Here is a 16,719-nt window from a genome sequence, read left to right on the forward strand (position 1 = left end):
TTCATTAAATTTCAATGAATTGCACTTTTTTTAGCTTTTAGAGGTATCATTGCAGACAATAATATATGAAAACAATAATATATAGGCAACACAATAAGGTCTTATTTTTTAACATTAGTTCATGCATGAACTAGCAATGAATGAACAGTATATTTTACAGCATTTATTAATGTGTGTTAATTCTTAATGTCAGTTGATAAAATTGGTCATGTTCATTTTACTTCACAGTGCATTAACTAATGTTAAATGTTAAATTACACTTTTAATCTTACACTTTTAAAAAATAAAAATGTATTAGTAAATTAAAAATGAATCAAGATATATAGATAAAGGATATAAAGAAATAAAGGCTGTAGAACTATTGTTCATTTTATTTAATGTAGTTAACTAATGTATACATAATGACATTCATATAATACATAACTAATGTATAAATAAATAAATAAATAAATAACCAAAAAAATTTGAAAGGTGTTTTATGCAATATTTGACCTCAGCATTAGCTGCCACTTCAGGAACAGAAACGACAGCCAGCTTTGATTCCAGTTGAATTCTGGGAGGTGAACTGAGCAGAGGACCAATCAGAGTCACATCCATCAGCTCAACGCTGAAGTTAAAGCCTGTCGCAAAGAACACCTGTAGTGGACACATTCAACATATCAATACAGACCTTATGCATCTTAATGTCCTTTAAATAATATATTATATCTAATTCAAAGGCCATAAAATCACACACCTGGCTACTAAAAGGCACTCGAACGCTAGCCTCTCGTTCTCCGTCCTTCACCAGTATGTTCCCAGAGATTGTGTCCTCTGTAAAACTCTGCCCAGGGGTGGTAAAACTGATTCTGTAACCCACACTGGCATTGCCAAATGCCCCAGCCAGCCTGTTCACACTGATGATTAGTTGTCTACTTCGGTCCTCCACGTTAACAACAACTGACTGGTTTTGAGCGTAAAGGACAAACACCCCGTGGGGTTCGTCATTGGCCCGGACTTTCAAACGGGTACTGCTGCGATTTATATCCAACTCTGCGCCTCCCTCCACAGAGATTAGACGGAGGATGTACGTTTCTTCCAACTCAGGCACAGAGTCGGGAAGCAAGGTGAGGACTATCTCTGTCACACGCTGTCCTGCCAGGATAGTGACAGAACCCTGCAGAGCAGCAAAGTCTCCTGATGTGTCTGCATCACTGAGAATTTCCCAGAAAACCTAAAAAAAAAAAAAAAATGGGGCTGATTATTACATAATTTCAATACTAAGCACTTTTTCGGGTCGATAAGATGTCTCCTATGCTCACCAAGGCTGCATTTATTGGTTTTAAAATACAGAAAACGGTAACATTGTCAAATATTACTACAATTTAAAATAACTTTTTCTTTTTTTAAGTATATTTTAATATGCAGTTTTTTCCTGTGATTGTTTAAAAAAATATTATATTATATATTATGCTTATTATTATTATTATTATTTTATTTTTTTATTTTTTCTTACCGTGATGTTGCCCATAACTCCCTCCCTACGTGTGATAAGGAGTGATATTTTAAGCGGGCCTTCGCTGTCAGAAGGCTCACTGTAAATGCGCTCTTTCAGGTCCTGTTCTGTGAACTGTACTATGCCATTGGGGTCTCCAAACTTCTCAATCTGGAGAATGAACACATTGTACACAATTGCTAAAATGTCACATTGCTGCATTTACAGTTTCCCCCCTATTTTCTAGAGGTTATGTGTCACTTTTTGCGTGCTGAGCAGGACGTACCGTGAGTGTGACAGATCCAGCTCTGGGGTCAATGCCGATCTCTCCAGAGATGATACTAAGCACAACGACAAATTTCTCTGAGACCTCCACCTCACCATGAGGCAGGATCTTCAGCTCAATGCTGCGCACACCCCCTTCCCCATCTCTGAAACCGAACGTCCCATTTACTGGTTCACCAATGTCTGTGTTTACTGATGGTAAAACCTCATTTGAGTTTGGACCTAAAATCTGCCATAATACCTGAGGAAAAGAAATAAAGCACATGTCAGATAAACACTTTTAATCTGTGGTGTTTCCTTTGAGACAGTACAGAAAGCACTAAAATATCATGAAATATCTTGCCTGCTGTCATTTACAGGGGTTGGACAATGAAACTGAAACACTGGCCAATGTTGGAGGTTTCACATCTATATGCATGGCGGCCAATCTTCAGAGTGAAGCACGGGTGGATCAGTGATGGTTTGAGCTCCAATATCATGACAATCCTGATTGTATTTGATGGACACGACACTGCCGAGGACTACCAAACCCTTCTGGAGGATCATGAGCACCTGATGCTCAAACCGTGTATCAGCATGATCATGCACCAACACACACAGCAAGACTTGTGACAGAAGGGTTTGATGAAGATGAAAGTGACGTTGAACATCTCCCATGGTCCGACAGTCACCAGATCTGAATATTATTGAGGTGTTTTGGAGGAGCGAGTCCACCAGCATCATATAGTGACCTGGACACTGTTCTGGAAGAGGAACGGCTCATAATCCCTCTGGTCACTGTGAAGGACTTCTATCTGTCAATTGGTGCTGTATTTGGATGCAAAATGAGGCCCTCACCATTCTAACAATTTATTGTGTAGTAAAACCAGGTGTTTCAGTTTTTTTGTCCAACCCCTGTATAAGTATTGTAAAACACTGTTTTGAGCCTTGTCATGTATTTACTGTTTAAATGTACTGTTTAACCCAGCTTTTTAGAAGCATATGAAGAGTTCAGATGCAAAAGCCTCTAAATGCCATTTGAAATTTTCTTCTTTAATGATGATTTTTGTCAAACTTGTATATTTAAGTTCAGTGATTTCACTTAAATGGCAATGATAATTAGCTAATTGTTATTTAAGTGAAATTACTGAACTTAAATATACAAGTTTGACAAAAATCATCATTAAAGAAGAAAATTTCAAATGGCATTTAGAGGCTTTTGCATCTGAACTCTTCATATAGAGTGCCGAAGTAATCACATCACTTTGTAGGCCAAAATTCAGAAGTGAGTTAGCATTTTAACACTCCCGGTTCCCTCGCTCTAAAGTCTATTTTGATTTTTGAATGGGTTTTTGCTAAATCGCCTGAAATAAGGTATGTGGTGAACAAAGCCTCTAAATATTTTCACATTTTGATCTATGACATAAAACACACAGTTATAACCTGATTGTGTTTTTTTTTAACATTATATAGGCTTCAAAATGTATACATTTTGGATTAACTTGTAAAGATTATCTTGATAGATAAAACGTGTAAGGGTTACAACTCTTTGTTGAACACAGATCTTATTTTTTGCGATTTTCCTAAAGTCTATGGGGAAAATGCATAGCTTTTCGATCGAGGGAACCCATCCACCGCTAGCTTCCGAGTTGTCCTACAAATTGACATCATCCCTTTGACACTCTATTGCAAACAATAAAATAAAATAACAGCCGCCACTTCTTTGAACACCGAATACATTACAAATCAACATCTTGCAAAAGGAAACAAAAGGGAAAACCAAAATCTAATAGAAAATAAACGGAATTTCTTCTCCCATATATATTGGTATCATTAATAATTAACACAATTATTACTGTTTAATTGATTATTGAAACTTATTTTGAAGAATACATATTCTTTTGTCTATGAAGAATATACAATCTACATAAAAGTAGCGTAAAGGTCTGTACTAAATCATGTATTCACCTCACAGACCATTTTCTGAGTTTTGATCCACCAAAATATTCCACGATCCTTATTTACTACATTATTAATTACATACAAAACAATAGAAACAACCAGTTCAGGGTCTGTTTAGAAAGGCTTCCTGACATGTAAAAAAATTCTATTTAATTGGATATGGCATCAGACGTGTGATGCATAGTCTAAACGGGGCTCACCGTGGCGTTTCCCAGCAGCCCGTCTGCTCTCTCTACAAACAGGGTCAGTCTTAGTGTAGTGTTGGGGTTTGGAATAGTGATGGCGCTTTGGTTGATGAATCGTACCACACCATTTGGCGAGTCACTTTTGGCAATTGTAACTCGTGCAATTAGCTGAGCTCCAAGTATGGCACCTCCTGTGGCACCGGTGAGTTGCATCTCAAATATCTCATTGAATTCACTGTGGGAAGGGAAAAAAAAAAAAAAAACATCATTAAATGAAACATGCTACAAGTTCATCGACAATACATTTTTTTTACCAATCCTATAATAGCATGAATATCAATGAAAGTTAAAAACCCCATCTTTACCTCTCTGTGTCATCCACTATGGAGACATTGATATAGCTGAGGGATTGGCCATGCTGAAAGGTGATGGAGCCATTGAGCAGAATGTAATCTGAACCAGGTTGAGCAGTCAAACCTTTGGAGATAAACTCTGCTGTGACCTGCCCATAGGATCCAATACGCCTCAGTACAGGGATGGACAGCATCCCTACATCTTCCTCAACTGTGACACAAAAACAATTGGAAAGACTGAACACAAATATACGCTCTAAACGGTGCTGGGTTGTTTTAACCCACATTTGGGTCAAACATGGACAAACCCAAATGTTGGGTTAGAAATGTAATTTAAAATTTGAACCCAACTTCAACTTTCACTTTCAACTGTACATTTTTTTAATTACATTTTTAACCCAACATTTGGGTTTGTCCATATTTGACCCAAATTTGGGTTGAAACAACCCAGCATTTTTTAGAGTGTATGTATGTATCATACACATTTGTATCCCAGTGTAATTTAATACTTTTTATATACTATTACAGTATTTATTACATTTCATTTTTTAGTTAAAGTTTTAATGACTTTATTGTTTTTTTGTTTATTTATATTGTACTTTATATAGCTTTTATATTTATTTTCTTATTTATTATTATTTAGTTTTAGTTTTAGTAATAGTAGTACTTTAAGATTTATGTGTAATATTTAGAATTTCCACTTTACTTCAATAATCAAAAATGAATTTAATCTTTTTAGTTAACAATAACAAGTCAACACATGAATACGTATTGTAATCGAGATTATTTGAAGGTTAAGCGCAATTCTTTAGATGTTAATATAATTTCTATTTTCCAATTTTAATATTAAGAGACAACTTCAAAGTAAACAATTTCTCAAAATGTCAAACTATTTCTCAAAAAACTATGATGCCTAAATTGAATTGTAACATTTAAAAATGTTAATTTTATTTCTAGTTAATATTTTTATTTATATTTTAATATTGGTCATTTATTGGTTGTTTTCCACATCATGTTTACCTGTACATTTTCAAAAAAAAGAAATGTTATCTTCATTAAAAAAGGTAATAAATACATAATAAATCACAAAAGAGAAAAAAAAAAGAGAGAGAGGCATAAAAGTACCAGTGATGTTGACATATTTGGGGTCAAACTCCAGAATGCCCTCAGCATTGTCATTTTTCTGGATAATCACCATAAGGGAGGACAGATTGCCAATAGCTGGAGGCTGGTCAATCTGTAGGCCGTTCTCTCTCACTGTAAAATCCATTGAACTGAAAACAAAAGGAAATAAATAGATTGTCAGCAAAACTAGCTATAGTACTATTCCAAACTGAATATTTCTGACCATCTAAAATGACTAAAAATCTATCTGACTTGGGTTTCAGATAGCAGGCTGAACTCTACCTGGCATTTAGAAGCTCTACTAGAGTAATGTTGAGGAGAAACTCCTCTGGTCCTTCTGGAAGGTCATCATCGAGTATAGTCAGTGTGATGACTTTTGAACTCTCCCCAGGCCTGAATAGAAGCCGACCAGAGGACTGTCCAAAATCTTGTCCACTGATTGCAGTTCTGCCTTCCGTGTGGTAACTAACCCACACGCTGCCAAACAGACCCATGGAACGAACAATGGTCACATTTACCTGGTAAGGGACAAGACACTGTTGGAGACTCAACTACCTTCGAGAATGGGTTCACAGATATATTCATTCCCATCTCTTACAATCTGTTACAATTTATTCTAGGAAATGTGCAATGGAAAAAGCTAACTTAGCATACCCTGTCTATTTTCAAATGCAATATAGTGTTATTACCTCTGAAAAGCTCCATTATACTTAACAAGAACTAAAAACACAAAGTCTCTCATTAAGAAAACTTTCCAATGTTTTTTGTCATTGGATTAACGGTTGCTAGGCTATTGCTTCATGGGCGTTTCAAAACATTTTCAATGACTTTCCCAGTCAAGGGGAACAGGCAAAAGCACTTAGTCCTCTGGTTGTGGTTTGTATCTCAGCAGTGGTAATGACATGAAAGGGGGTCTCACAGCTCGGTCCTCCTCAGTGGCACGCAAAGAGGCTTGAGAAAAGGAGAAGAGCCCATGGGGAAAGTCACTGGCAGCCATAGTGATAGTGGCAAGTTGTCTGTCAGGGTTGATTGCTGAGCCCGGGGTTAGAGAGCTCAGTCTGAGCTGATATACACGTCTTTCTTCTGGAATCACATCATCAAGCGCCTACAGAAACAGGGAGAGGGAATCAATTTTACTTTGTGTAAAGATGGTGAAATATTATGCTTGGTCTAGACAAGGAACAAGGGGATATACTGCACTTAAATTATGCATTCTAAAATCTTTTTTTTTTTTTTAATTCTGATATGTCTGGAGGTTATTTAAATATTGACACAGAACAAAGTAGAATATCTATTACTGTTAAAAAGTTTGCAGCCAGTGCGATTAGTACTCAGCAAGGATGTATTAAATTCATCAAAAGTGACAGTAAAGACATTTATAATGTTACAAAAGATTAATGTTTTACATAAATGCATAAAATGCATAAAAGTATTAAGCAGTACAACTTATTTCAAAATTGATGATAATAACAAATGCTTCTTGAGCACCAAATCAGCATATTAGAATGATTTCTGAAGGATCATGTGACACCGAAGACTGGAAAACTTTGTCATCACAGGATTTTAATATACAGTATAATACTATTTCACAATATTAAAGTTTCCACAGTGTTTTTTATCAAACACATGCAGCCTTGATGAACAGTACTGATGAACTTTTGAACAGTACTGTGTATTACTCTGCAGTTTTACCTTCAGCTGAATTATAGTGGCAGACTGGCGGTCTTTCATAACAACTTTTCCAGAGGTCTCCTCAAACTCTGTATCTGCAGCCGCGCTGATGTTCCAGGAGATCTCAATCTCACCAAAGATGCCTGGACCTCTTACGACACTGCAATTGATAGGGATGAAATCTTCAGATGGGGTGTTTGGGAAATCTGTTTTGCAATTTTTGTTCGCCAATTCTGTTCGGTGACACCAATGGTGCGGAAATTTAATATACAGTAATCTCTGTTGGTTGGAGAAGGTGAGCATTTTACCTGACCAAAGCTGTTCCATTGTAATTGTCTCTTGGTTCACCGATCAGAATGTTCCTGCTGGAATCAGCTATTCCTACAATTCCCAGGGCACCCACATCAGCTTGAATAACAACTGTAGCAACACCTGATAAAAGGAAAAGCAAGTAAATGATGATTTTGACCACTACCTGTCAAAAATTTAGACACATGATATACAATTAATAATATGTTGGAAACCTCTAACTGTATCAATGACTGGCTCATTTTTTGGAGAAAGAAGCTCGATGGTGAATCTTTCCTCTCCCTCCAAGACAGCATCAGCCAAAGCCTGAATCACCAGAGTCTTCTTCGACTCAGTCTAGGAACGATAAAACCATTTATCGACTGTGAGTATCACACTGTGGCACAATTAAAAGTGCTGTTCATATTCATATTTATCATCAATACCTACTCCATTAAAAATTAAAGTTCCATTATGAGGGCTTAGGTCATCTCTTCCGTCTTCCTGCAGAAGCCAGATCAAATGCACCACTCCCTCACCTCTTGAGCTACGCACTACGGTCAGTGTAGCTATGGAGGCTGGGTCATTTAGGAACTGAGGCTCAGACACAGAGATCTGAGAAAAGATAAAAACATATTATTTTCAGTCAAGCCGATTATGGCCTCGACAAACCACAAAGGTCTCCGAGCATTAATTATTCTCTCAATAACGACAGTATAGAAGTTAAACTAAGTACAAGGTTACATCTTATGCAAATATCATGACAGAGACAAAACACATAGGTAAGCCACATGCTAATATTGGACTAACATTCATAGACGTTATTGGTAAATTTACCATTAGCTCCTCAAACCCAAACCGACCAAAAGGTGAATCATTGGGCGGGATGGTGACTACTACAGACATCTCGTCCCCCAACCTGGCACCTCCGATGACTCGAATCAGTTTGACCATAAATGTCTCTGTGGACTCCACAATTGTGTCATCAATAATTGTGATTTCAATATAAGCAACTGCCTGCAAAAACACAGACACAGTGGTTGGTTCACATTATAATGACAATCATTCTTATTCTATATTTCATATCCAGTCTCTTGTATCTGTTATATCTATAGTCATTAAACTCCAGTCAGCCTAAAAGGGGAAGAGAAGAAGCATTGGGTAGATAGGAAGTGACATATGTTCGAAATCACCCCCTACCCTCATTGACTATTCCCTATTCCTTACATTAATCCACTGAGATACTTAAGTCACTTAAGTCAACTTGAATGAAAACGAGTGAGCAAATTTGGACACTGAGTGCGTTGGATGGGCCGCGGCTTTTGCATCATTTGCACTTGCTGTTTAATAATTTATTCCTAACTCCACCGCTCTTAGGATGTGAGGGAAGTATGCAAGAAAAGAAAATGAGGAATTGAAGGAATCGAAGCTTGTTTGTACATGGGAATATTCTTGATCACATCACCAGCTTCACTTCAAAACACCATCAACTAACTAAAGTTTGGTTACTTAAGAAATTCATTAAATATTAATAAAGCAAGATTCCCTTTTGAAAAAACAAAATTGAAATGTATGGTTTATTTAAACTACAAAGGTAAAAAAAATTATAAAAATTATGTGACAGATGTGAGGGGGGGGGGGGGGTATTTGTACGTGTCAGGTTTTTCGACAAGAAATACTTCTGTGCATTCTTGCTCATAGCTCTTCAAGAAGCTTTCTCACTCCTCATTCCTCTCCTCCTTGCTACGCAATTTGATTTGAAATATCCTTTGAAATGGTTAATTTTAATAATTTTTGATCGGTTTCAGGGTCACAGGCTGGAGGACAGAGGTACGAGGAAACGAGGAAGCATCCATCTGAGTATTGAGAAGTACCCATGAATGAATTTTCTACCCAATGCTTCTTCTCTTCCCCTTTTTAGTCAATACAAACTGTTAATCTTTACCTGATCCTCTTGAAATGTGAGGTTTCCAGAGGAAGGGCTAAAGTCATCAGTGCTGGCTGTGACTGCTTGTGCCTCCCAGTACAGCACCAGTCTACCTGATCTACCGGCCATTCGCATGACGGCCAGGCGAATGACATTTCCAGGTGATGGTACCTCAAATGCCAACACTGCCCCGGAGACATCCTAAAGGACAAGGGATTGTAGAAGTGTATTTGTTTATGATTATTAACAAAGACAAAATACATGACATATTTTTCTTGTGGAGTTTTAGGTTTGTTTGTTTTTTTCCTTTTTCAATTGAAGAGTTCAGATGCAAAAGCCTCTAAATGCCATTTGAAATTTTCTTCTTTAATGATGATTTTTATCAAACTTGTATATTTAAGTTCAGTAATTTCACTTAAATAACAATTAATAGGTAATCTTCATTGCCATTTAAGTGAAATCACTGAACTTAAATATACAAGCTTGATAAAAATTATCATTCTAGAAGAAAATTTCAAATGGCACTTAGAGGCTTTTGCATCTGAACTCTTCAATTTTTCGAGTAAAATAAAGTGGTATCAAATAGGAAACTTGAAGTCACTTTGACGTTCCGTTTCACAACGTACATAATACCTGCACCACTCTTTGCAGTCAATGATGTACAAAAACCCACTCAAATTGGTATAAAAAAAATTGTAAACCAACCTTAGAGACATTGAAACTGAGGACTCCTCTTGGGTCATCGTTCTCTTGGATGGTGACCTCGGCTATCTCCAGACCAGGTCTTTTCAAACTGGGCTGGCCTGCTCCAGTGTCTCTACCCAACAGTTCAACTCTGGTGATGTTTACAAGGAACGTCTCAGCCAGCTCAGGAATATCATCCTATGAGAAAACACACACATACCATCCAGGGATTAATAAAGTCCTAATCTACCCTATACTATCTGCATGCAAGTCATACACTTCATAAGTTAAACCCCTTGGACATCCCTTGCATTTGAACATAAGTGATAATTTATCCAGCAGATTCTAAACAGCTTTGCTGAAAACTGATTTAAGTCTGGATTTTTTCAGCCCAAGCAAATTCAACATGTGGTTTTTGAGGCTGAACAAAATGCAAAAATATCTAAAGACCACAGCAATTTGCAGAAAATGACCTATTCCAAGAGGTTTTTTTTTTTTTGGTGGAAATGATAGTAATTGGCTGTTGGCTTGTGCTATAGGCAGTAGGAGGTCAGTCGGTCTCCTCATCAACTTCTGCACAGTGTGTCCTCATACTGAGTGACCCAAAACTAGCTGTAATGCTTAAGGGGAAGGAAGACACCGAGACAGTGGGTCACACATACTGTAACAACCTTGTCCACTTACACCCTGTAAAGCTCTTAGCCCTAGCCTGATGGCTACCACTTGCTACTTACTTACTCCTCCAGAAAGCACTCGAGGAACAACACTGCAGGGGAACACAAATGAAAAAGTGGTACACTAATAGCGATACAGTCCACTCTGACACTTGCTCCTTCCTTGCAGACCTTTATATTAGGGAAGCGTATTGATATACCTCCAGTCTCCATATGATAACCCTGCTGAAAAATCCAGCTAAAACCAGCCTAGGCTGGTTGGCTGGTCTTAGCTGGTTTAAGCTGGAAGTAGCTGGTTTTAGTTGGTCACCCAGCCTGGGTTAGCTGGTCAAGCTGGTCTCCCAGCCTGACTTAGCTGGTCAAGCTGGTCTCCCAGCCTGACCAGCTAAGACCAGCCTGACCAGCTAAAACCAACTTGACCAGCTAAGACCAGCCTGACCAGCTGAAAAAGTGTTCAAAACCCCTCTAAAACCAGCCTGATAAACCAACTATAACCAGGCTGGGAGACCAGCCAAAACCAGGCAACCAGCCTTGGCTGGTTTTAGCATGATTTTTCAGCAGGGAATGCACTGGAGGGGGCGACATATGAGAAGTGGGACGCAAATGACGATACAGTCCATCTTCTGCTCTATCAATGCTACCCATATCGCTTCCCTGCATCAGGGAAGAGTGTTAATATGTAGGGCATTCAATGTACCCATTCCTCGTGCCCATTAAGTACATTTGTTAATCTACCACTTGACTTCTTCATAGGAAAGTGCCTGCTCAAACCGATCTCATGGGAGGCCAACGCCATCTCCAGCTCTTGTGCTGGAAAGGGGGCTTTGGGCGAGGGAGCATTTTTCTTCATCTCTGCTCAACTAGACACTTTTTTTGCCTTTTCATGCATGCATCTCCAAGAGTCCTGGTCCAACACCCACTACCCCTCTGGGATACATCAAGTGCCTTTGACCACTAGGCAAAACAGGCAAGAGAGTGGATCGCAATCAGCAACCATCTCCATTATCTCAAATCCTTGTTTACCCCTTCTCTTCTATTTTCTTTTTAATTTTATATTTCAGGGCTTCTTTTTTTCCTTTAGAAAACTTGCTCGATCCTACCAGAGGAGACCTAATGACAAGTCCCTGGCAGTGGGTCAGAGGGAGCTACAGGGGCTGTTGGACCCTGGACACAGCGAGGGATGAACGCTGTAATGCTGCAGACTGAACTTTTGCCCATCTAAACCTCTCGACCACAGAGTCGATGCCAGTTCCAAAGACATTGGAGCATCAAAAAGGAAAGATTTCTCTTTCTCCTTCATGCCTGATGAGTTCATACACAGACGCCGCTCCGTGGCAACATTAGCAGCCATAGATCGGCCGATGGCATGGGGCGTCTGACCATGCATGCTCTGCTCTTAAACAACTCTCACATAATTATTGTGTGTACCAACACCCGTAATAAAGGGTGGATGCGGCGATGTTAACATCCATCTTGTTAAACACACAACAATAAATAAGACACACAAAACTATGACGCAGTTGACACAGTGAAAACAGTTCTTTGATTCTTCATCAAATTCTTTGATTAAAGTTTAAAAGAACAGCATTCATTTAAAATAGAAATAATTTGTTATACATTCTACTATCACTTTTGATGAACTCAATGTGTCATTGATAATTAATTATTATTATTAATAATATTTTTTAATCACTAGTGTAAAATACAAATTCAAAACTGTTAAATATATTTGCAACATTAATGAGTAGTCAACTATTTGCTTGGTTTTCATGTTTGGCTTCTAACAGCATGATAAATAGTTACCCACAACTGTTAGTAGTCAGCAAATGAAGTAATCAAGGTTTAAACCTACAACTTTTAAATTATCAGACCAAATTTACAACCAATACACCATAGCCCATGCTTGTGAATCATTTTAACATATTGAAGGTCTTTGTTATTATATGGCATCCCAGCCAGTGAAGTTGTGGTACTCACCGGCAGGATGGTAATGGATACCAAAACAACAGTAGCATTCTCCATCATGATGACTGTGGACTCTTTGGCTACATAGTCAGTTCCCTCACTAGCCTGATTGACAGGTGGCAGGTGAAGGGCTGCTTTGGTGGTGTAATAAACTAATACATCCATTGATGCCCCTTGATCTCTCACAATACTTAGTGTAATATTGCTTGGGTTTTCTAAAGTGAAAGGAATAAAAAGAGAAAAAATTACATTAGCGTCTTTCAAGAGCAAATATTTTCAGATTGTAATGAATAGGGCAATCATAAAAAAAAAATTGACAAATGAATTCCTCCCCTGAATTCACCTTGACTATTCCAGGACTAATGGCTAGAAAATATGTACATATTTCTTCTCAGTAATTTGTATTACAGGAAATGTTGACTTTAATTTTTAGCGGTACACCACAGCAATGTTAATTGGCTATCTTAGCCATTCATACACAGTTCATTATATTATTGTGCAGAAGTTCAAATGAGACAAAGTTAAACACAGAAGAATTACTTTGAGGTTCTGGCGTGATGAAGTACTGGGAATCCAGATGCCAGCCAATGACTCCATAAGGTGAACCATTGGCTTTAATGGTAAGGTTTGCTTGGGCACGCTGTGGGTCGATCATGGCTCCTCTGGATGAATCAATTACCCCAATCGTTGTGACCTTGGTCAGGACAATGGTGACTTTTTCTGCTAACTCTGGAATGTCATCCGCTAATACATTCAGTGATATGGTAGCAACAGCCTGGCTCACAGAAAATGTCACCTACATGGAGAACAGATGAAGATGGTGTTAAGAGGTCAGTAATTTTTTTGTGCTTTATGTTTATTTGATGACATGTTTGGTCCCAAATGGGGGGTTTATATAATGTTATACCATGATCTGTTTGAATACAGAATTCAAATTGGCTGGAAAGTGTGCAATAAAACCATTTAATGCACATGTAGTTCCAAGTCAGTTAAATGACCGTTCTGTATAAATGCGCTGTTTTCATTGAAACACAAACACACATACATCACTTGCACACAGAGATTGTGCTGCTCACACACAGAGATTTTTTTATTGTCTCAGAGCACAAAACCTTTTTATCAACACTACCTGCAACTTTTATTAATAAAATAGTTTTTTTGCTGAATTGCTACGTTATATTTCTCAGCAATGAGGGGGTAACAACACTGGTTTTGAAGCAATTAAACTTAAAGTTTCGTTAATAGAGAGAGAGAGAGACAGACAGACATCTCTAATCTCGTCTCACTCTCGTCTATCTGTCTGTCTCTCTTTGTCTCTCTCTCGATAATTAATTCAAATGAATGCTAGAATTCATTGATTCAAATAAATATAATATAACCCATATCTTTGTGTCTGATTTAAAGCAGGCAAAATGCTAGATCTAACGACCCATAACTGATAAAAATTACCATATTTTATATCCTATTGGTCAAATACTTCGCTGTACACATCAATAACAGCATTAACTTGTTGATGCTGGCAAATGACCATGATATGAGTGGGATAATCCACAACTAAATGTGCATTAAAAGATTTTGGTTACACTTCCTTTTACAGTACAGTACTTACAGTGTACTTACATAGAAAGTACTGGCTAATATAAGGTAAGTACATGGAACAGAGGTAGGTTTAGGGGTAAGTTCAGGGTTAGTACTGGTTATTACCCAGTAATTGTAGTTACTAAAATAAGTACATAGTATTTACATGGGTAACTAGAACGTAAAAGGAAGCATTACCAAGATTTCTTTAGCTCCATGTTGTGCATTAAAATCATTTAACACACAGCTAGTCATGGATTATCCCTTACATATGATAGCATGATGGGTTCTAGTACATTGTTTTTAAAAATGGTCACTTGCATATTTCAGTCACAAGTATAACTGCTAAAAATAGCAGCTTTTAGTTAGAGCTGTGATTTTGGCTAGAAGGACAGCCTGCAGTTCAAAATATACTTTTTCAAATATGCAATTGAAACAGAAAACCCATGGTATGCAAGCAGCTCTCACCACTCCTGAAGTGGGAAAAATGTCATCCAGACTACCATAGGCGCTCCAGTGTACTGTTAGTCTCCCAAACCGGCCTCTCCTCCTCTCGATGCTCAGAGAAACAGGGTTATCATCCTCCAGCTCATCCACCTCCCTCATTAAAGAGTTCTATATACGAATAAATGTGTTAATAAAATATATTATCAACTATGTGCACAAACAGCTTCAGTAAAGGGATAGTTCACCCAAGAATGAAAATTAGCCCAAAGTGAACTATCCCTTTAAGTAACATTTTTAGTCTTTGAAAGATAACAGCTGTGTGAAATTTGTAGCAGTAATGTATCATAATTTGTATGAAATTTGTAGCATAATGAAATCTTAATGTAGCATTAAGACAAGACACTTCAGGCAAAAACATAGTTTTTGTCTCCTGTACTGAGCCACAAATCTGCACCTCTGTAGTATACAGTACACCAAACTTAGCAGTTTTATTTCTTCAAATTCCAATATTCAGATTTTGGTTTAAAAATAAAATGTATGCAAATTGAATGTATATTTAAGTAGATAATGCCTAATTAGATAATAATAATAATTTTTAAAAAATGGTTGCAATTTATAATTATAATTCACTGGGGAAGTTTTGACCCTCATTCACCTAGGGTGTCTTGCCTTGGCTATATTATTCAGAGAAACTTTGGGAGTAACATGTTCAGATAACAGCATCGTAATCTATAATTTGATCCTGATACCTGTGCAAAGCCTATAATCCCATAAGCATCATCGTTTGCTGGAATGAACAAGGTCACTTGACCTCGAAAGCCAATTTCTGCCCCTCCTTTAGGGTTCTTGAGGCTGACACGAAAATGTTCTTCCTCCTCAGGAACATCATCATCAATTATGTTCACTGCTATGTCTAGCTCACCCACCCCTGGCTGGAAAAACAGCTCTCCTGAACTGAGGATAAGAGATGGATAAATCAATGAACATCAGTATTAGAACGAGCTAAAAAAAAGATATGCAGTATAAGAAAGAATCATTTAAAACACACAAATCAAACTATTTTTCTTTGTTACTATAGTTTACTTAACAAGAGTAACATACTTGGGGATGAAGTCAGATTGATTGGACACAGAAGTCAGCTCATATATGACAGAGTTTGATTCTCCACTGGCTACGATGAGACTCTTGGTGGAATTGAGAGATGGAACAGGAAGATACAGGAACTCTTGTGCAGATGGAGACTTGAGCACTTCAGCAAACTGCCTCAGATCTGACCTCCACGAGTGCAAGGCCGAACCATTTAGACCCGCAAGCAACAGGTGAGCTAAGAAACAAAGAACCTAGTTAGTCTAATTTCCCAATACTGACGGTTTTGGTTAAATATATTCAAGCGAGACAATAGAAATTAAATATGCATTATGCAAATGTAATTCCATTCAGAAGTTTGGGTATTTAAGATGTGTTTTAGAAAAAGGTATCTTATGCTCACCAAGGCTGAATTTACTTGATTAAAATACAGTGAAAACTGTAATATTGTGAAATATTACAGTTTAAAATAACAGTTTTCTATTTTAATACTCTTTAAATGTAATTTATTCTTGTGATGGCAAAACAGAGTTATCAGTAGCCATTGCTCCGGTCTTAAATGTCACATGATCATTCTGAAATATTTTTTTTATGCTGATTAAGGTGCTCAAGAAACAAACAAAATAATCATGCTGTATAATCTTTTGTGGAAACCATTGTGGACCACTTTTTCAGGATTCAAAAAGAAAGTTGATAAGAACAGCATTTCTTTAATGGAAATCATATAAAAAATCAAATAAATATAATAATTTCTTTCAATAAAAATAATAATAATATTAATTGTACTGCCCTAAACTTATGAAAGGTAGTGTAGATACAAGAAAAAGGATGCAAATATGATGTAACAATAACATAATCACTTCAAATGCAACAAGTCAAAAAGTTTTAAAAGTTAATGTTTGTAATTCAATTGTATTCAAACAATAACTTTAAAAGTGAACTTTAAAAAAGCCTGTACATTAGTCTTTCAGTCTGTTATAATTGCCAAAATTCAATACATAGAGTTAATTGTTTAGAACAAACCCCTAACCAGACC

At 37.3% G+C, this 16,719-nt stretch overlaps 1 protein-coding gene across 1 annotated transcript in view; it reads right to left on the reverse strand.

The window, feature by feature from the left end:
• The window catches only part of adgrv1 (adhesion G protein-coupled receptor V1), a 147,363-nt gene that overhangs the window by 69,613 nt on the left and 61,031 nt on the right, over positions 1–16,719 (reverse strand). Inside the window, exons 51-71 of the mRNA XM_039662332.2 lie at positions 15,699–15,921; positions 15,347–15,551; positions 14,619–14,765; positions 13,113–13,368; positions 12,585–12,787; positions 9,955–10,131; positions 9,268–9,450; positions 8,160–8,339; positions 7,773–7,937; positions 7,559–7,679; positions 7,343–7,466; positions 7,056–7,194; positions 6,283–6,468; positions 5,646–5,881; positions 5,364–5,512; positions 4,251–4,449; positions 3,901–4,120; positions 1,761–2,000; positions 1,496–1,645; positions 737–1,213; positions 493–636 (exon numbers count right to left, since the gene is read on the reverse strand). Coding sequence (XP_039518266.2) covers positions 493–636; positions 737–1,213; positions 1,496–1,645; positions 1,761–2,000; positions 3,901–4,120; positions 4,251–4,449; positions 5,364–5,512; positions 5,646–5,881; positions 6,283–6,468; positions 7,056–7,194; positions 7,343–7,466; positions 7,559–7,679; positions 7,773–7,937; positions 8,160–8,339; positions 9,268–9,450; positions 9,955–10,131; positions 12,585–12,787; positions 13,113–13,368; positions 14,619–14,765; positions 15,347–15,551; positions 15,699–15,921 — 4,124 coding nt within the window. The remainder of the gene's footprint in view (positions 1–492; positions 637–736; positions 1,214–1,495; positions 1,646–1,760; positions 2,001–3,900; positions 4,121–4,250; positions 4,450–5,363; positions 5,513–5,645; positions 5,882–6,282; positions 6,469–7,055; positions 7,195–7,342; positions 7,467–7,558; positions 7,680–7,772; positions 7,938–8,159; positions 8,340–9,267; positions 9,451–9,954; positions 10,132–12,584; positions 12,788–13,112; positions 13,369–14,618; positions 14,766–15,346; positions 15,552–15,698; positions 15,922–16,719) is intronic.

The sequence above is a fragment of the Pimephales promelas genome, chromosome 4, assembly GCF_988280905.1.
Source record: "Pimephales promelas chromosome 4, fPimPro1.hap1.1, whole genome shotgun sequence".
Taxonomy (NCBI): domain Eukaryota; kingdom Metazoa; phylum Chordata; class Actinopteri; order Cypriniformes; family Leuciscidae; genus Pimephales; species Pimephales promelas.